At 43.3% G+C, this 21,990-nt stretch overlaps 1 protein-coding gene across 1 annotated transcript; it reads right to left on the bottom strand.

Moving 5' to 3' along the window:
- Nucleotides 1-294: 294 nt before the first annotated feature.
- LOC142564763 (uncharacterized) lies at nt 295-6,485 on the bottom strand. Its single transcript, XM_075675912.1, has 5 exons — nt 6,366-6,485; nt 4,313-4,488; nt 3,204-3,277; nt 2,310-2,390; nt 295-545 (listed from the first exon to the last, which is right to left on the bottom strand). The coding sequence occupies exons 1-5, from the start codon at nt 6,474-6,476 to the stop codon at nt 370-372; spliced, it is 618 nt and encodes a 205-aa protein (XP_075532027.1). The 5' UTR covers nt 6,477-6,485; the 3' UTR covers nt 295-369.
- Between the last annotated feature and the right edge of the window lie 15,505 nt (nt 6,486-21,990).

Below are 21,990 nucleotides of genomic sequence, written 5' to 3'. Positions count from 1 at the left end.
TATCAGTCGTCAAAGAAAAACAAACAACGCCTTCTTCGTCTACACGCTTAATGTAAAGACCCGCGCCACTTCAACGTCCTCCCTACTGGCACATGCCTGAGGCAATATAGTTGTGCCCAAATGTAGTTGTGTCAATATATACTACTGGTTTGTTTTACGAGTACAGCAGTTGTGGATATATAAGTGCTTCCTTTGTCTCGCGTTGTTGTAATCCAGACTGCTGTTGACAATGGCAAATAATTTTCAATGAACACAGCATCGATGATTTGAAAAGAACAGAGGAGAGTGAACAGAAAGGAAGCTTTATTTCAGTAAGCGTGCTGGTCTGTTACATGCTCGGGAGAGGGTCAATAACTCGTCCGCAACAGATTAATTCTCCTGCCAGCCAATGTTGGAGGTACCGTTCAGGCCGAGCACCCTGCCGCATGAGTCATCGTACATCTGGTACGAGGGAGTGCCGCCGCAGAACAGGTGGAAGATGAAGTCGCAGTACTGGGCACGGCGGTTAAACGACGACACACGACGCCACATGGCACAGCCATATCCTGCCAAAAAAAGACAGGTTGTTTTGATGATTACTACACTCTTAACGTCGATCTATATAAATTTTACTAAGTCAAACATATTAGCAGAATGGTCCTCTTACAAAATTCAAGCTATGTGGAACGAATATCCTTGAGCGGCAGCTCTTCCTTCTGTCGCGCTTCTTGTCACGGCTGCTGAATATAGCTCTTGATATTTTAAACATTAGATTCAACAAGTGGAATGTCTTAATTTCGTTTCACGCAAGTTTCATTACGAATTGGAACATATTTGCAAGCATCTTCCATTTTTGGGGGTCCTAACAGCGCATAAAACGACGACGACTGGAGAAATGAGAGCACACACCACAAAGGGCTTCGGTGTTCGTCTTTATATTGTAGTCGTCCATCATGAACCACTCGCATACATCAATTCAGCGAAATACATCAAAAGTAATGCTGAGCTGGAGCGTATTGCTTATGGAATACGATTTCAATGAGGAGTACATTTGAGGCAGCGACAACATGGTGCACATTAATCAGTCGAGTGCAGATGTGAAAATGTTCTGGGCTGTACATTTCTTGGCTAAAATTCCCCGTTGCTAAAGAGTTCCACACTGACTGTGCTCGTAGTATATATCCCTCATATACTGTGCTCGTGTGTGAGAAAAGTAGTTTCACGGAAAACAATGACGGAGACCAGTGAGCGGTGGCCCAGTGGGGCTTGCTAGCGCTGGTGTGTATACGAGTGACGAGGCTAAATGGTGTGTTGGCGGGGAAGGAGACGCGAAGGCGGTGACATTAATACATGGAGATCCGACGCAGCTGATGACCCCCAGACAGCTGGGCACCGCTGAGCAGGAGTGGGGTCCAGGGCCGCTTTGCGTTCCAGCACTACCGGAGACTTGTTGGTCAGATTGAGGGCGGCTGGTCGAACAATGGTTGCTGAACGCCAGGTCTAGGGCAAGTGTGGACGCCTGGGCTACCCGCTAGACAGTCCTATCCCGCGACCCGGTAGGTGGCGTCACCCCAGTGTACGCCTCCCACGCCTCCATTACGCCCTTTCAGCTTCCATCAGGCAAAACCAACGGCAACAGCAGCGACTTCACCATGTCGGTCAGTTGAAGCTCTTACGGAGCAACAGCACCGTGTGAATGACGCGTTGTTATTGACTTGTAAGTCGCTTTAGTGTTTAAGGCTTAGCGTATATGTTAGCTGTTGCCGAGGGGACTTTCGCACTTTGCACAGTGGTTGAGGCCACGTCAGCTGCTCAGAGTGCGTGTTCTGGTGTGCACTTTGTCACATTTTCTTTTTGTGTTTGAAAATGTATTTGCATGTTCTGCTATGGCGCTCGTGTCTTTTTTGTTCCTTTCTAAATTCACTGCACGTCTGTAAGCGTGACGAGCGTACGGTAAACAACTGCACGATAACAACTTTACGATGCACACAAGGAAATTCCCAGGAATTTGGAGGCATAAAATGATCTACAGCGGGTGTACAAGAGATGTCACTGATATTATTTCTGATAGTATTGTACAACATTTCTAGCTTTGTTTCCTCTCTTACTGCAACCTGAAGTGGCGACTCCCGGTAATAGTCCCCAGGGGAATATAGCTAGCCATTTTTTGTGTCAAATATACATCGAAAGTAACATATACTGCGTATCTGAAAAAGTACTTCGATAACAGTTACCTTTTAGTGAACAAGAAGCCTAATTTGGCTCTAAAAAGCCACATATAATTACAATTCGTGACGGTGGTAATACTAGGAAGTTCTTGGTAAACATACCGTTAAGAGCATGGAAGTAACGCCCAATGAAACAAGTGTGGCAATCTTTGAAGACCGTAAGAAATTGTAAAGTGCCCGCACCTGGAAAAAAGAAAACGGGGCTCAAGTCGCATTAACACTTCCAAATGAGCCTTAAATGCCGTAAAATGGCGTTGAAAGCTCTCGAAATGCACGGACAAACATTGATAATGAAATAAATAATATTACCACATGAATACCTATATCTCAAGGTAAGACACTGCATTAGAAAATCCACACCTACCAAAACGACAATTACCAGATGGCAACTCTGATGTTTTCCATTTGCTCTAGATTCATGGGACCACGTTGTTGCGGTAAGGCGTAAGTACGGTTGGAAATAACTGGAAATAGGCTGTACTTGCTGAGCAGTACGCAGTATACGAGTTGGCGGACAACGCAGATAGTGCGCCAGTATAGCCGGCGAAGCATTTACTTTTGTAAACTTGACATAAAGCCATACGTCACTCAGTGCAAACAAAATGTGGCGAACATTCGCAGTGGCGGCTGAGTGGGCTTTCCGAAGGAACTGCTTACTTTTGTGCTCCAGATGAGAAGCAGTATCCAACCAACATCCCAGAAATTTTATCGAAGAGAACTGCCTCTCTTCAAAGCGCTTGTGGCCGCGACGATGTAACCATTCTATTCCAAATTTTTGCATTCACCTGCTTCGTCAGTCGACCTGTGCCTTATCACCCTATGCGATTGCTAGCTCATAACAGGTTGGTGATAAGAGAGGAGTAAAATCGAGCGAAAGGAATCCTCAAATTTCACCAGCCGTGTTCAACTAAAATCATTATATTTCAAATAGAATTATATTGTGAGATTTCGTGGTGCTTTCGCTAACCGTGACTCATCGCTTTTGTACTGACTTACCTTTGAAGGAGAAAAAGTTGTACAGATTCCCTGCGCGGTATCCTGGCGTATTAGTGAGAACGTGACGGCCGACACTGCAAAAGAAATTAGCTCGTTTAAAGCCAATTTCGATAATATTTACGGCGGCATGCGCGGAAGAATCACTGAGTTGCATACGTCTGTGCACAATAAAGCACTTTCGTAATAAAAAGCCTTTGCGTTTTCACTTAAAGCTCCTTCTCCTGTGACTTGCTGAAAGGTCGCATTGAACGCAAGTGAGCACCATCCTCTGTGGCGTTGTGAGACTTATATATTGAAGTTTTAGCTGGTGAGTAATGATTACTTCCTCATAATTGGCACAATATAATACTAAACGAAATACTGCATATAATTATTTATTTATTTATATATAAGTGCGTGTTAATTATTATTGTAAGATATAGTAAAATTCAGAACGAAACAGCAAAATGACATGTCTTCGTCTTTTTTAGTGCTTGTCTTTTTCACGCTTAACCTCATAGCGGGAGCTGTGGTGGCGCAGGAAGGCAAGAGGGTAATTTGATAATTTGAATTTTTAACATATGTTTTTAACGCAACTGATAATTACAATACGCAATGTTTAACGTTTCCCCAGTGAAAGTTGGTATAAATGCCTTGTTCAACTTCGCAGCAACAATGCACCCATTCCTGTAACTGTCATCGCATTGATTCAATGCACAGCACATCAGGTACGAAAAAAAGCAAACTTGGCATTTTGAGTCTGTTTAGCAACTGCTTTACGCAGCTGCTTCTTAGAGCTCATGTTATATTTGGTGCCGCTAAGTTACTATTAAAGGTACGCAGACGTCTAATTTTATATCGCTTTATGCACAATATAACATTTGAATATCGTTTTGAGGCGCTAATATATCGCATTTCATTCAAACGTCATTTCGAACATTCTTGTTTCCACAATAATTTTCTGACGCATACTAAGTGAGTGAGGTGTGCGTCCCGTTATAACTTTGCCTCGTGACCACTGGTGTCTGCACAAATATTCATGAAGATGCTGTAGCCGCTGTGTAAATTCATATTTCGGTCACTGAACTTATGCACATGCAGCTTTCTTTCTGGAAATTGTCAAGTGTTACCTTGATCCGTATCCACGTCCGGAACCATCCTGACACCAAGAGTACCTTACGTTCATGCTGTTACCAATGACCGGTCCAATTCTCTCATATTTCACGCATCTAGCGCTTCCGCCGTGGAATGGATCGTAGGGATAATTTCTCTTGACCATGAACCAGATGCCGCGGTCGGGATAGCACTAAACATGGGAATGAAAAAGAAGCGTATTAACAGTCTTTGCTTGCAGCATTTGCAAATAGCATAAAACTTGACTAGTATATTTGTGTTGTAAAACTTGAGTAAAACAGTAACCAATGTAACTTTTGTTGTTGCCTGGGGCCTGACCACATTCGCCCAAAATGCCTGAGAGGCCGCAACACATGATCCAACACCGGCTCCTTGTACATCGGACTGTCCATTTAACTGGAATATTGTCTGGTTTGTTGTCAAGACGTCTTTATCTTAACCTTGCACAACTGTATACACTTTCTGAAATGTAGATCCCTTACTCCTCATGACTATGATCATCATCCCCATCATCTTGAGCAGCGTTAAAGCATGAACATCAACAACCCGTTTAAGATAACTTTAGCACTAAGGCTTCTCAGTGAATTTCCAATTACTATTCTACTCCCCATCATATGTCTTCCACTTCATTAATTTCTATTATTACCAAACACTTTTACCTCATTTTTTTCTTTGGGCAGAAAATCAGTAACCAATATTATGAATGCCCTCAGTTTTTTGTTGTAGTTTTTACATAAACTGCCCAACTTATACTCTAGCTTTTATTTTAAACTTCGTTATTCGCTACTGAAGCCTTCTTTTAGTGCCAATTGCCATTTTCCCATCTTATGTGGGGAATAGGTGCCACAAGTTGTCATTGTGCTTACATTGTTCGGGAATCCTAGGCTACGGTGAATGGAGGCATCATGTAGATAATTGCCAAAACGAAGTTTATGCTGCTCACTTGGTTTAGATTTATGCAGTCGCTCATTATCTTTGTTTATGTCGCCACAAAGTGCTTCGACTATACGAGGAACTGTGTCCACCAGGCCACCTGAATGATACGCGGGATGGAGCGTTCCCATGCAACATTGGAACTACTAGAGGCGATATATAGTGAACTTCGGTATAATGTTGTAAGATCTTAGGTGTTCCTAATTGGCGCAATAATTCGAGGAGACCAACATTTTTATTTGGTGTTCACAGCCGAAGCTCAGCATGACGGCTTGGACGCTATCTTACGATTATCGTGAAACAATGCTGCAGCGCATTGTATAGCCCCCACAGAGACGCGTCATGTATGGGGCGAGCACTCAGTCTGGCTGCTCTGGAGCGGTTTCCTCTGTACACACATAATCTCTCGGCTGTGGCTTCGGGAAGTCCACTCGGAGTGCAGACATGTTTGTCTGATTTTAAGAGACGCGATTTGGATACCGCCCAGCGTTGGAACAATTTTAAATATATATTTTTTGCCATTGAAGAGGGGTGCGTACTTAGGCACAGAGTTGTCCAAGTTGGCGTCAAAGTGGTTAATTGAAGAGAAGCAGATGCCTATTTGCGCATGCCCAGTGGCACAGGCCCAACGACCAAAGTTGACGTCAAGGAGGTTCGCTGCTGAAGAGCGGCAGATACCTAATGACCGAATTTGGTGTCTGGTTCACTGAAGAGCCACATACTACATTCAGCGACACATACGCCGTGCCATATACCCCGTGAACAAAGTTGTTGCAAAGGTTGGTTTCGAATCCCGTTCCATCAGCACAGCAGCCCAATGAGCTACTCAATATTGCATGGACTGCCCACTCCCAGTAACACAGGTTGGCGAGAAACGGGTTCACCGATGAGCGGCCTGTGACCTAAATTTGCTCGACGCTTGGTTTCGAACAGGTCTCCCTTATCACAGCTGTGCGATGGTATAACCACTAGACCATGGACTACCTAACTACCTAACGACTCAAGTTGGCGAGAAAATGGCCAAAGACATCGCCAAGGACACGTTCCCCGGGACGTACATGAATGACTAGAATAACGCTTATCGCATTAAACGAAGAATAGAACGCCAGGACTTACGTTTTGGAATATTTCCAGTTGTGGCTGAAGTTCCGGATATGATTGTAATGAGGTGCTCCGTTGCAGAGCAAATATATATATGGTAACCAGAAAGACGGGAAGGGCAGACATTGTTACGGCCGGTCAGAGGAAACTGGTGAAGGCTCTCCACGATGGAATCCTTTTTATTTGCAATATCAGAGAAAGAGGGGAAGAGGGTAAAGCAGCTGAAATGAATATTGAGTGTTCCCACTGCTCCCGGTAAAATTTTAGCTGCCGTATGTCGTTGCTTAGCTTTTTATATGTTTATTTATTTTTCGTAGGTCAGTGTCTGCTTCATTCGGCGTCGAGCTTCGGATGTAAGCCTCTCGAGTGACAGGGAAAAAAGAAGGATGGCTCAACAAGAGTTGGAAAGACAATATGGAGAAAGGTTTTGCCCATGCAATAAATTTGATTGATACACATTGCATGCTGGGGCTGAATAAAAAGAAATACGAAAGCGTTTTGTGCAGAAGCCATCGACAATGATTGACATTGCAAGTGAGCAGCCGAACGCTCCAAGAATGCTGTGCATTCATAAAGGAACGATGCTATTGACGACACGTATTTGTTCGAGTCAGAATATATAGGTAGTGTTCGTTGTTTTGTTTACGTAATTCCGTAGCAAATAGATTCGTTAGCCAGCACTTCTTCGGCGGTAGTATAGGTAGACAGCGCGTGCTTTTCAAAGAACTACGACAATTGATTGTTGGCCCTAGCTCTCCTACGCACAACCTTTGCGATAGAGAATGGGGACCCCAGAAAGCATGGCCCGGGAGAGTGACGTGGCAGATGGCGTCTCAGCTATCTTATTCCTCCGTATTCCCGATTGGTTTGGAATACACTGAAGGCTGATGATGAGTGTGGGACGGGCGGGCAGGTGTTGGTTCAGTGTATTATTTAGGGTATGGAGAAAATTGCTGGATATGAGAGCGTGGTATGCAGCCTCACTGTCCCTGCGAATGCGCATTCTCCGGGGGGTGCAAGGTGGACAAACTGGCGGCATCAGCAACGGCGACGAGTTTTCCTAGAGTGTTCTGAAGTTAAGTTAACCGGCGAGAGAAAGTTAATTGTTAACCCCGCGAGAGAAAACCAGTCTTGTCCCTAATTCCTGTCTGAAAACCTCGGCCTTACGGGCAACGGGACGCAACGTGTAGACGACCCATTCTTCTGGGGTGTTTGCTACGTGCAACGCACGAGTTCTGCGTCAATCGCGATTAGTGTGCGCTGCGTGTGACGCCAGATGGATTCAACTTGGATCTTGTCGAGCGTAGCAGTAGGGGCTTGTGGCCGTGGGCACTGAGAGAGCGGTCCCATTGCAGTTTCGTGAGGAAAGTGTGGCCTCGAAATGTGTTCATGGGTCGCATGAACTGAACTTCTTTATGCAATGGGAACAACTAGCTTACTCCTAATTTTAATTTGAAGTAGGCTAGTTGTCTTGTGTCTTAGTGATGATGGTGGGTAACAGTTGCTACATGGCTCGCGGAGTAGCGAGAGCCACCCAGAGCTGTTGGTGCTCTTTGATGCTTCGGAGGCGTCGAGTAGTGGGTGTGAGAAGCCGATAGACCTAGAATAATTGTACCGTAGTTTTCCTGAGCCATTCGTGCGGGTAACGGTTATCTTGTAGCCAGAAGCACAGGGCTTTGATATGGTGCTTTCTGGGTATGGATTTGAAACTCTGTCAAGAAGGTGTCAATTTCTGCGCATGGGCTTGATCACCCGTCAAAACAAGCATCCCCGTCAAATGCAGTCAGATGCACAACCTTCCACAGTAATAAATTTATTTACAGCCCGCTGTTTCAACCGGACGCTACCACCGGACACCATGAATTCATTGATTTCTCTGGAGCAAGCAGAGATAGGAACGTGAGGCGAGTGACATTCTATAACTTAAACATCAGTGCGTTATTGGCAGACTTCAAAATGTTTGCAGTACTACTGGAAAAGTAGGGGACTTGAAGGCATTACCTTCTGAATCGCCCACGTATAATTGCGTAGCCTGTCTCTCCTATACTTATGGCGTGGCAGTATTGAATGCCTTATTCTTTCGAAATACAATTTCTTGGAAGTAAGCACTATCTGTGTTTGTGTTTTCTTTAACCTGGTCTTCGTGGTATCTTGAAATATTAAAGTGCATTATGCAGGGAAGTCCTACTTGCCATGTTTCGTGTAGTTTTCCTGACATCAAACTGCGACAAATCATTCTGCAGGTAGAAAACAAACAGATGGCTACAGCTATCAATGAAGAAATGACTTCATCAATGATGGCCCGCCCTTGGACATTGGAATGAAGGTACACAAAGGCATCTCCAGCCTCGCCTGTGCCTTGGAACATTGGTTTGTGTAGCATGGCCACAAGACTTGTCACCACATACAAGTCTTAGTGCAAGATCTTAATATTGTACGGGAGGCTACAATGAACCTCCCTCCACGCAGTCACTCCTACTGTATGTGTGGTAAATAGAGACCATTTCAGGCAGAACACTCATTTCTGATGACGTGCTTTTTGTCAAAGTTATTATGCCGTGCATTTGAAAACACATTACCTATTCTATGAAGACTATACACAACATTTCTGTGTGCTAGCCTGACTGTAGACTTACAAAAGATACAATCAAGTACATATGTACCTTTTACAGCACTCTATACTTCAACACCCTTATATCACGGGCTATTATATTGCTCATCGCAGCTTTACGCCCGATAGGTGAATGGGTAATATATCCCTGGTTACACCCTTACGCCCCATAGGTCAAAGCGTAATATGTTGTTCAAAAAACCCTGTTTTTGGAAACCCTCTTTGGAAAAGGGGACGCCAAAGACTTGAAAAATTATAGACTGATCAGCTTACTGTCCGTTGCCTACAAAGTATTTACTAAGGTAATTGCAAATAGAATCAGGAACACCTTAGACTTCTGTCAACCAAAGGACCAGGCAGGATTCCGTAAAGGCTACTCAACAATAGATCATATTCACACTATCAATCAAGTGATAGAGAAATGTGCAGAATATAAGCAACCGTTGTATATAGCTTTCATTGATTACGAGAAAGCGTTTGATTCAGTCGAAACCTCAGCAGTCATGGAGGCATTACGGAATCAGGGTGTAGATGAGCCATATGTAAAAATACTGGAAGATATCTATAGCGGCTCCACAGCCACCGTAGTCCTCCATAAAGCAAGCAACAAAATCCCAATAAAGAAAGGCGTCAGGCAGGGAGATACGATATCTCCAATGCTATTCACAGCGTGTTTACAGGAGGTATTCAGAGACCTGGATTGGGAAGAATTGGGGATAAAAGTTAATGGAGAATACCTTAGTAACTTGCGATTCGCTGATGATATTGCCTTGCTTAGTAACTCAGAGGACCAATTGCAATGCATGCTCACTGACCTGGAGAGGCAAAGCAGAAGAGTGGGTCTAAAAATTAATATGCAGAAAACTAAAGTAATCCTTAACAGTCTCGGGAGAGAACAGCAATTTACAATAGGCAGCGAGGCACTGGAAGTCGTAAGGGAATACATCTACTTAGGGCAGGTAGTGACGGCGGATCCGGATCATGAGACGGAAATAATCAGAAGAATAAGAATGGGCTGGAGTGCGTTTGGCAGGCATTCCCAAATCATGAACAGCAGGTTGCCGTTATCCCTCAAGAGAAAAGTATATAATAGCTGTGTCTTACCAGTACTCACCTACGGGGCTGAAGCCTGCAGGCTTACGAAAAGGGTTCTACTCAAATTGAGGACGACACAACGAGCTATGGAAAGAAGAATGATAGGTGTAACGTTAAGGGATAAGAAAAGAGCAGATTGGGTGAGGGAACAAACGCGAGTTAATGACATCTTAGTTGAAATCAAGAAAAAGAAATGGGCATGGGCAGGACATGTAATGAGGAGGAAAGATAACCGATGGTCATTAAGGGTTACGGACTGGATCCCAAGGGAAGGGAAGCGTAGCAGGGGGCGGCAGAAAGTCAGGTGGGCGGATGAGATTAAGAAGTTTGCAGGGACGGCATGGCCACAATTAGTACATGACCGGGGTTGTTGGAGACGTATGGGAGAGGCCTTTGCCCTGCAGTGGGCGTAACCAGGCTGATGATGATGATGATGATGATGATAAGGGTGTAATTCCCAATAAAATCCAGCTGTTTCAAGGGGGCTAGGGGGTTAGTTATAGGCACTCAAAGAACCCGTAGGGTTGTAAATTATTTCACAGTACAATGCAGCGAGCTGTAAGGTTTATGCCCGTCTAAAGCGTGTGCTGTACGTTTGCCAGAGTTATCCTAGGTTCCCCCAGGGTGTCGCCATCTGTGTAGATGACGAAGTGTAAGTCTGTAACGCCTCTAATTTGATCTTGAGGCAGTTTAAGGCTAGCTAGAATAGAGTAGGTGAGAGTATCGAAAATTTGGGTACCACCTGCCACCGGTATCTGACTTGGGCATCGGTCTCTTGCACCTGCACTGCAACTATTCGCTTGACTAGGAAGTCAAGGATACAAGTATACATCGTTTGACCTGGGCGTAGTGCTAGCATGTCTTCGAGAATGACATCATGCGAGACGTTGACGGCAACTTTAATGTCCAAATCAACGATGGTACGAAGTTCTGCCGTCCTGTGGTCATTGCGGAGTGCTTGTATGACGAACAGGGTGTCCTCCGTGCACATGTGGTTGCGGAAACCAAGTACCTAGGGATCGACTGGTTGTGAAATCTCTTGCAAGCACAGTAGGCTGTTGTGAGCCATCAGTTGCGTCACTACACCGGCGCACTAAGTAAGCGATATATTGCGAAGGTTGGCATTTTCTAGAGGTTACTGGTGTGGTTGAGGGATATGTAATACCATGTCATGCTTGCCTGCCGCTGAAAAAACTACTTTTTTGTAGGCTTGATGGAGTCAAGTCAGAAAGGTAGCTGCGAATCAGATAAGTTTGTGAGCCCCTTGTTTGTGCTTCCACGGGGTTTTGGAACTTAAGATTCCCTGCAATTTTTATTGAAGGGCTTAACGAGCTTAAACCTCATGAATGTGGGTTTAGAAGTGCTTCGATGGGAGCTAGTCTGGTTGCTTGGCATGGCATCATGTTACAAGTGGCGCGGCTTCAGTGTCACGCGCATGGGGACACAGAGACGTAAATGTGTCTTGGTCGTTTCTGTTTACGTGGCAAAGTTCCTGTCTATGTGACGTGAGCTGCTCAACTTGGACGATAAAGTTCGACAAGTAGACTGTAAATCTCTCTTGACCATGGCGCTCATACCCTTTGATATTACGAAGAGTGAGCATCTCAACAGCTACTTCGAGGCCGATTTATGTGGTTTAATCTTGAGTAACAGAGACGCTCTATCGCACGTTGTAGGATTCCGGAATGATTTATATCACCTAGGGTTCTCCGGTCGGCACCTAATTGTTCTAAAACGAGTGCTATTGCCCCAAGGTAGGCTGTGGGTGTCTGAGCAGTGGCCTCTGCCCTGTTTAGTATTTACTGAAGCTAACATTAGTGATCATTATTAGCGTTCAACACTGCGGAGGAACCATAACTTAAGCGAAATTGCAAAGCCTCTGTGTATTGGATGAAAAATTTATTTTAATGACCCCGAGGAGAAGTTTCACTCCGAAATCGCTACGACGGGAACAAATCTTTAGTGTCTGGTCATTCCTTTCAGAATCCGTAGTCACCTGCTCGTGAGCCAAGCAGCCGGCTGCATGGCGGTTAATAGGCATGGTACTGTGGAGTACCGCCACAGAACACGTCGAAGATGAAGTTGCAGTAGTCGGTGCGTCGGCTCATAGTGTGCGACATAGGACGCCACATGGCGCAACCGTATCCTGCCGGGAAATAAATGAATGAACCTTATCGCATCTACCTGTTTCATACGATTAATTAGCTCAAACAAATTATTTGATCACGCCTAATCGTGCCTACTCCTTACCTTTCTAGGCGTATAAATCCTTCTTATAAGGTTACCACAGCACATCAAAGCACTGTCACCTACTTCCATCTATTTCCTCTGAAATCGTTGCAACGAGTGGAACCGCCTGTCCGTCTCATCAGTCGCTATAACCGACATTCACTGACTCTGCACCGCACCCAGTAATCTCAGTAATGTCTGGCGAAGGGGAAATTTACCAAGTCATTCGGTTTTTTCGTTTTGATTGTAGTTGTGCGTGTTGAGCAGCCAGTGTGGTAGATCTCAGTTCGCGGCGCTCTAGCCGGCCGCGATGAATGCTGCGCCGAATGTGTAGCGAAATTCACGTGACACGCTTTACGTATATATCTCGAAATTGTGTTAGCACTAATTTTCAAACAGAGACGTATACTTGAATAACTGCTAGCGTACTCGGATGAAAGGCCGTGTTTTCGGGGCATGAATCAGCAGTGTGTGCGCTACTGTTTTCGTATAGTTAAAATGTAGCAGTCTTTTTAAGCTTCCTGGCAACCAATCCAAGTAATTTTGGTTAGTTACCGCAAGCAAAACACGAAACTTGAAGAAATATCTAGCAGAAATATCTAGATTCACCCTATCTAAATATATGCAACTCCAAAAGCGCATGAAACCTGCGATAAGCTCAGTCTCTCGCAGCTTAATTAGTCGCTATAAATTAGTCGCTGCGGGAAGCACATTCACAGGTTTCAAACTGAAGGCATTGCGTTTGACGGTAGTTAGAAGGCTTTCCTTGTCTATTTTATAAACAGTTTAGCAGCAGAAGTTATCTTTCGGGCTATATGAAAAGCGTTAAACGCCTTTCCATGCTTCGGCGTTATGCAGTTTACGTGCTGTTAATCACTAGGCAGCTACCGGCGCAGATTCGCATTGTGCCAGTCGTGCATGGTATAAAGCCCTTCAAGTGCGTAATAAGTTTTCAGGTTTTCATTACTGTTACATTTAGTGCCCACAGGCTGTATAATATATGCGCTGTACTAAAGAAAAAATGGCCAGGTTTTCCATTTCGTGGTGTTTTCTTAGTAGATAACGCACAGATTATTCAAATAATTTAGTAGATATTGCACTTGTTCTACCCTTAATAACACGCCTAAGAGGTCGTAACATGTTTTAGTTGGTAAGTAACCTGATCAATACATCCCCATTCATGTGCATTCTACTGAAAGTGTGGCAAATGTATTCATCTCGAAGTTTGAGAAAAGAGACATTGCCGACTGTTCTAAGGAGAAATAAATTGCAATTCTTAACATGATTGTTCATAACTGCAGTCACTATGCTGAGCATGTCTTTCGGCACGGGTATATTGCATTAACACCTGAAAATTGTGTACAGTCCAGCCGGGTATCTTTGTTTCAACAATTGTTATTGTGGGAATCGTCTGGGATTCTCACATTTCCTTTATTTTTATAAGTACAATATGTTCCTCATGAACCTGCCTTTAAACGAAACGTTCCATTGCTTGAACCTTCGACCAGTACGGTTGTCTAACTGCTTATTATACTTTAATATAACGAAACGTCATAATGGTACTGATTCATATTGCCATGTAGTCTTTAGTCAGAGGTAAACAAAGTTAACTAGAGGCAAAAGTGATGAGAGCAAATTATATAGAAAACTACTATTGAACCGTAAAAATAACTCTTTGAATAATTTTCCCTCACCTTGTTGCATTTGCTTTACGTGTGTGTCTTTGTGTCCTTGTCTTCCGTGTTGTACTCGTGTTTCCATCAATTACGAACTTGCCCAAGCCCTTGTCAGCTTTAATAAACAAGGGATTCAAGTCAGTTGGATCTAATACTGCATGTCAAGTGACTGACGTGTTGTTCGTTTTATCTAAATACTGTGGACTGGCAGTACTTGGCAATCATTAAACCACAATATTTTTTATTGCACTTACGCTGCAGGCGTATAGATTGCAAGAAAAGTTTCATGAAGCCAGCCAGGGAAGGCTTAGAAAAAGATCGCGAAATTTTAAAGTGACCGCATAGTTATGCTTTCTTGTTATATGTCATACAATGTTTCCATAGAATCTGTCTGGTAAATATATTTTTAAAATGTTTCTCCTCATAAGAATTTAAGGAAAATTTGTCCATTTATTGAAAAAAAATGAAAGTCAGCCATACTGACATGGTATTTCTTACTGAATTTATCTTTGTTTTTTGCGTTAACTAAAAGTCCTGAACCTCGAAACCCTACAAAAATTTTTCATCTTTGAAAGCGCCTTAAATAATTCACTGTGCTAGAATTCATTGGAACTATAGTATCCGTTCTGTTTCCTAGGAGGTGCATGTCTGTCGTGCCATGACACAAAGTGCTCGCGTGGTATTTCGGGTGCTGATGGGGTATACCTAACTTGGAAACCTGTTAGCATGCCCAAGATGCCTCATTACCTGTACGTAACTAAGTGACCATATCGATACAATCAATCCATCTGCTTTCCATTGAAGTTATAGCCAATGACCCATTTATTTAAGAGTAGGAGAAACACATTTAAATGTGTATTAAGCAAAACAAATTACAATCTTTGGCATGATACTGTGAATACTCTAGTTACGTCTTCTGAGCATATCCCTCTGCACGGGCATACTTAACTACCAGCCAAAGAAATCCAACTGGTAACGTTTCAGCAATAAATATAGAAATCAGTTGGGATAAGTACATTAATGCATCATATATAAACTTGTCATAAGAGGGAACATACTGTTGCTGGCACGAGCAGCAGTTGTGATCGTTTAATTGTTCACCCTACCATAAAATAAAACATTGTATAATGGTACTGATTTGTACGGACAAGCAGCCATTAGTCATAGTTAAGGCGCATGAAGTATTGACTTATATGGTTCGAGCAAATATATTAAGCTGCTTAATGAACATAAAAAGAATACACACTTTTTATTTTTGTCTTATATTGCTGGATCTACTTATTTGCAGCATACACCTGCATCACCTTAGGGTCTCATGACGCAAAGGTTAAGGCCAGCCTGGCGACCATGCTTGCCAAGGGGAAGTACTGTAAATATTTAGCCTCTTTCCATAATAGCATGAGACATGTATTTTAAGAAATTCAGCTATTACATCGTGCAATAAAAACAGTTAATTCATTGCCGGTGCATTTATTTTCTTTTTTGCACCGCATAATTCAGCACTCAATTCTTTCTGTTTAAGCAACATATATGAAAGTACAGCTGGTTCAGGAGCAATAATAATCTACTAACGTTAATGCATAACTGCAGATGAAAAGTAACAGGTGCACATACATAAATACATTAAAATTTTTTGCTACCACATGCAAAGAAAATGTAAGCTAACTTGTAGATAGCAGATAGCTATGGACATATGGCCTTATGCACTCCTTGTAGACTTGTCTATAAAATGTCTGTTTCGATAGACTGCCTGTCGATTAATGAAAATTCGTGTTTGTTGACAAATATCTGCACAATTTCATAGAAAAAATGTATAGTAATTTAAAGTTCTGTTTTGCAGACTGAAGTCTATAGAATATCTATAGACTATCTATAGACATTTGCCTATAGACATTCAATAGACTGCAGTCTGCAAATGTAGAACTGTAGATATAGTTCTACTTTGGAGATTGAAGTGTTTAAAATGTCTATAGACGAATGTCTATAGTCTATAGACATTTGTCTATAGACATTCTATACACTTCAGTCTGCAAAAATAGAACTGTATAACCATATACACTTTTGTCAATAAACATTCTGTGGGTATTTGTTTACAAACGCGAATTTTCATTGATCTATAGACAGTCTATAGACACTCTAAGACTCAGACTTCTTATAGAGTAGTCTATAAAAAGTGTATGGCCATAAGTCAATAGACTAGTCTAAAGAAATGTCTATAGACAGTCTATAGACTTCATAGACAAATGTCAATAGACAGTCTATAGACTTTCTATAAAAGTTTTTGTAAAGGCCCAGAAGGGATTCGCCCACAAAGCTCGGCCGCACCTGTCACCGAGACGGGATCAACGTCTAGGTGTCAGTCAAGCGTCCCTAGGCAAGAGTGGGGTCATGGTTCGGCGTAAAGAGCGGCTTTAGTTCCACGAGGGTCAAGGCGAAGCGGGTGGATGTAAAGAAAGTTACATGCCTCTCGCGCGCATGCGCACAAATTCGACAGTGGTCCGAGTCGAGGCAAAGAGGGAGACCATCGCAATCTCCATCAGCTCCTTTGCGACGCCGGCGTGGTATCGTCGGTGCGTGTAGATGTTTGGTCGCGTATTGTAGTAGCAATGTAGCTATTTGTGCTGCTATTTATGCTTATGCTGTTTTTTGGCTGATTCATCGATTAAAGTCAACCAGCAACGTGCTTGCGAAGCCCAGGGTGCTTTCTTCATTCCGTGATGTGAGCGTTTCTGCAATTTCCCTGCCAGCTGCAATGCAGTGTCGTGTGAAGTGGTTTAATATTGGCACTGTCTGTGTTTTAAACTGCACAATGCACAAATAGCGAACAGCTGTTCCTCAAGACAGCACTGCGCCGAAGTTTTGCCCATCTCCAAATTATAATAAAAGGTATCTTCGGTTCCATCATTTTTCATGAACATATTATTTTGATGTTATTTTGATTTCAGTTTTTGATGCCGCATTTTGGCAGGTTATTCTAGCGCGAACTGTAATGACGTGAAATGTTTTAAGAACAATTTTCTTACACACTAGAACTATGGTGCGTCATGCGGTTCGCTTGAAGTTGCTGTAAACACCAACTGTAGAAATACTTCGTTTTCACAGCGGTTGCAATGACTTAATATCTGGTAAATATTGTCTGATCATGAAGTCCTTCTTTGCTTTTTCCTACTCTGGCTGTACAGGATGAGAGACAGTGAAATATTGAGCGTATAGGTTCCCTGTTCAGAATCACATATATTTCAGGGAACCGATTCACAATGACATAGGTTGCACTGGGTAGACAAGTGCGAATGTGAAAGAAAATCATTCGCATTTGTCTAACCACTGCAGCCTATCATAAGAAGCCAACAAACCTGACACCAAGGTCCACATAGGGGAAATTACTTGTGCTTAATAAATGAAATAAAGAAACGATAAATTAATGGAAATTAAAGTGGATGAAAAAACAACTTGCCGTAGGTGAGAACCAAACCCGCAACCTTCGCACTTCCCGTGCGATGCTCTACCAATTGAGCTACCGCGGCGCTGTTTCCCCATCCACTTTCCTGGGTATTTATGTGTATTAGTAGAACCCTGGGAGTGTTAGCCAGCGCCACCACTCACAAACCTTGGCAGCGAAGGTGGAACATCCTATTTGCCGCAGGCGTCACGAGAACGTGATCTTTTCGGGTGAAGGCAAAACCTTCCCTTCACCCAAAAGATTTCAATTGAATTTGGTAGGCTTTACCAACAACCTACCATCAGACAATTGGATTTCAATTGTCTATTGGTAGGCTCTAGTAACAATAGTATAAAGACAGTCTAAAAGTTGTTGCTAGAAATTTTTATACGGGCAAGCTTCATTTTACGCCGCGTCACTACGTCACAGGGCAACTACGTCACATTGCTAGCCGCGCTTTGTGGTTCATCGTGCGTAATGAGGTAAATTCAACAAATAATTTCACGGCAGTTACTTTGCCTCACAGACCACTTTAAATGCAAGAACACGGAACTATACTTTGATGACGATTCTCTTAATATTTATAATATAAACATGTACACTAAACTATGATCTAAGAAGTTTATTAATGTAATTATATTTATTAGCAAATCAATTGCTTTAGATTCTTGTTCTGCGTTCTGGCCACACGCTTGTTGCAGGGTATTGGCGGAGATTTTCGGCTTATGAGGTGAGGAACGAGAAAAAAAAGCCGCTGTTTTGATCCGAGACATCGCAAGTACAATAATGAACAATAAGGGCTAATTAATGTGGGTTAATTGGTTGCACAGGCTGGAACGAAACCTGCCAGTCAGCCACGAGGACGAACAACATGTGGAATATAGCGCACTTGCACGTACTGCATGGGTTGTGTGCTCGTGCTTTCTGTCTCCTGCGTTCTCGGTGTTCAGTAGCGCGTTTCACTTCAACGCCTAGAAGGGATGAGACAAAACTTTGTAATCACACCGTAAAAAAATGCAGATTTGAATTGGTCGGCATATATTTGAACGTGATAAACACCTCAGAAACGGGGCCATCAGACAGAGCACTAACGAAGTGCCATCTTCTGTCCGTGGCGCATGTTTAAATCTCACCGGTTATCCTGTATAAGTATGCTTCGTTCGCCGAAATGTACTAAGAGAAAATTTGATTTGCTTCACATGTATGAAATTACACTGATAGAAGATGTTGTTATTGGGTAATCTACGTTAGAGATATATAAGATGTGCACTTCCTAGAAGATGATTGTTTATCCTTATCTATCTCACAGCACAAAAAAACCGTGTGTTGAGAAAATTGCACAAACAGGCCTGGAGTGCGGCCTGATCCCGGTGACCAGAACCGGTAACGCACTCTCTCACCAGAGCAGGATTGGCCACCCTGGTGCAGTACTTGGCCACAACCTCCTATATGAATACAACAATCAAACCCCGGCCCTCAGTCCCCAGCAGCCGCGAAGCAACTGACCACGGCGGCGGTCAGATCTGTGACGCTGCTGAGGGTGCTAAGAATACCTGGCTCCGGACAGGCCGCCATTGGAATCTGAACCTGGCAACGTTTAACGTTAGAACGCTATCTAATGAGGCGAGTATAGCAGTGTTATTGGAGGAATTAGAGGGTAGTAAATGGTATATAATAGGGCTCAGTGAGGTTAGGAGGACAAAAGAAGCATACACAGTGCTAAAAAGCGGGTATGTACTGTGTTACTGGGGCTTAGCGGAGAGGCGAGAACTAGGAGTCGGATTCCTGATTAATAAGGAAATAGCTGGTAACATACAGGAATTCTATAGCATTAACGAGAGGGTGGCAGGTCTTGTTGTGAACCTAATAAGAGGTACAAATTGAAGGTGGTACAAGTCTATGCCCCTACATGCAGTCATGATGACCAGGAAGTCGAAAGCTTTTATGAAGACGTGGAATCGGCGATGGGTAAGGTCAAAACAAAATACACTATACTGATGGGCGACTTCAATGCCAGGGTAGGCAAGAAGCAGGCTGGAGACAAGTCAGTGGGCGAATATGGCATAGGCTATAGGAATAGCAGAGGAGAATTATTAGTAGAGTTTGCAGAACAGAATAATATGCGGATAATGAACACCTTTTTCCGCAAGCGGGTTAGTCGAAAGTGGACGTGGTGGAGCCCGAATGGTGAGAGTAGAAATGAAATCGACTTCATACTCTGCGCGAACCCTGGCATCATACAAGATGTAGACGTACTCGGCAAGGTACGCTGCAGTGACCATAGGATGGTAAGAACTCGAATTAGCCTAGACTTGAGGAGGGAACGGAAGAAACTGGTACACAAGAAGCCAATCAATGAGTTAGCGGTAAGAGGGAAACTAGAGGAATTCCGGATCAAGCTACAGAACAAGTATTCGGCTTTAACTCAGGAAGAGGACCTTAGTGTCGAAGCAATGAACGACTATCTCATGGGCATCATTAAGGAGTGCGCAATAGAAGTCGGTGGTAACGCCGTTAGAATAGCTAGAATAGAACTGGCAGAACTTTCTAAGTTAATCAACAAGCGTAAGACCGCGGACATCAGGAACTATAATATGGATAGAATTGAACAGGCTCTCAGGAACGGAGGAAGCCTAAAAACAGTGAAGAAGAAACTAGGAATAGGCAAGAATCAGATGTGTGCGTTAAGAGACAAAGCCGGCAATATCGTTACTAACATGGATGAGATAGTTCAAGTGGCTGAGGAGTTCTATAGAGATTTATACAGTACCAGTGGCACCCACGACAATAGTGGAAGAGAGAATAGCCTAGAGGAATTCGAAATCCCACAGGTAACGCCAGAAGAAGTAAAGAAAGCCTTAGGACCTATGCAAAGGGGGAAGGCAGCTGGGGAGGATCAGGTAACTGCAGATTTGTTGAAGGATGGTGGTCAGATTGTTCTAGAGAAACTGGCCACCCTGTATACGCAATGCCTCATAACCTCGAGCGTACCGGAATCTTGGAAGAACGCTAACATAATCCTAATCCATAAGAAAGGGGACGCCAAAGACTTGAAAAATTATAGACCGATCAGCTTACTGTCCGTTGCCTACAAAGTATTTACTAAGGTAATCGCAAATAGAATCAGGAAAACCTTATACTTCTGTCAACCAAAGGACCAGGCAGGATTCCGTAAAGGCTACTCAACAATAGACCATATTCACACTATCAATCAAGTGATAGAGAAATGTGCAGAATATAACCAACCCTTATATATAGCTTTCATTGATTACGAGAAAGCGTTTGATTCAGTCGAGACCTCGGCAGTCATGGAGGCATTACGGAATCAGGGTGTAGATGAGCCATATGTAAAGATACTGGAAGATATCTATAGCGGCTCCACAGCCACCGTAGTCCTCCACAAAGAAAGCAACAAAATCCCTATAAAGAAAGGCGTCAGACAGGGAGATACGATATCTCCAATGCTATTCACAGCATGTTTACAGGAGGTATTCAGAGGCCTGGAGTGGGAAGAATTGGGGATAAAAGTTGATGGAGAATACCTTAGCAACTTGCGATTCGCTGATGATATTGCCTTGCTTGGTAACTCAGGAGACCAATTGCAATGCATGCTCGCTGACCTGGAGAGGCAAAGCAGAAAGGTGGGTCTCAAAATTAATCTGCAGAAAACTAAAGTATTGTTTAACAGTCTCGGAAAAGAACAGCAGTTTACGATAGGTAGCGAAGCACTGGAAGTGGTAAGGGAATACATCTACTTAGGGCAGGTAGTGACCACGGATCCGGATCATGAGACTGAAATAACCAGAAGAATAGGAATGGGCTAGGGTGCGTTTGGCAGGCATTCTCAAATCATGAAGAGCAGGTTGCCACTATCCCTCAAAAGGAAAGTGTGTAACAGCTGTGTGTTACCAGTACTCACATATGGGACAGAAACCTTGAGGCATACGAAAAGGGTTCTACTGAAATTGAGGACGACGCAACGAGCTATGGAAAGAAGAATGATGGGTGCAACGTTAAGGGATAAGAAAAGAGCAGATTGGGTGAGGCAACAAACGCGGGTAAACGACATCTTAGTTGAAATCAAGAAAAAGAAATGGTCATGGGCCTGACATGTAATGAGGAGGGAAGATAACCGATGGTCACTAAGGGTTACGGACTGGATTCCAAGGGAAGGGATGCGTAGCAGGGGGCGGCAGAAAGTTAGGTGGGCGGATGACATTAAGACGTTTGCAGGGACAACATGGCCACAATTAGTACATGACCGGGGTAGTTGGAGAAGTATGGGAGAGGCCTTTGCCCTGCAGTGGGCGTAACTAGGCTGATGATGATGATGATGATGATCTCACAGTAAAAGCATATTTATTCCGAAAATGGCCTGTAACCATCCACAACCATGAAGAGACGTGGTAAAGATATTACCATACCTAATTATGAAAGTATTTCACGAAAATCTGTTTAAGTCTTTGAATCAAACCTGCTACCGTTGCCTTGCCAGGAAAGACATCCGGCTAACGAGTTAGCCGGGCGGTACAACTAATGTTCCTGTAGGATGGCCATGAAACATCCGAGAATGCGAATATCAGTGTTGGC

Source organism: Dermacentor variabilis, chromosome 11, assembly GCF_050947875.1.
Source record: "Dermacentor variabilis isolate Ectoservices chromosome 11, ASM5094787v1, whole genome shotgun sequence".
NCBI classification, from domain to species: Eukaryota; Metazoa; Arthropoda; class Arachnida; order Ixodida; family Ixodidae; genus Dermacentor; species Dermacentor variabilis.
This window is presented reverse-complemented; position numbering and strand designations above follow the sequence as displayed.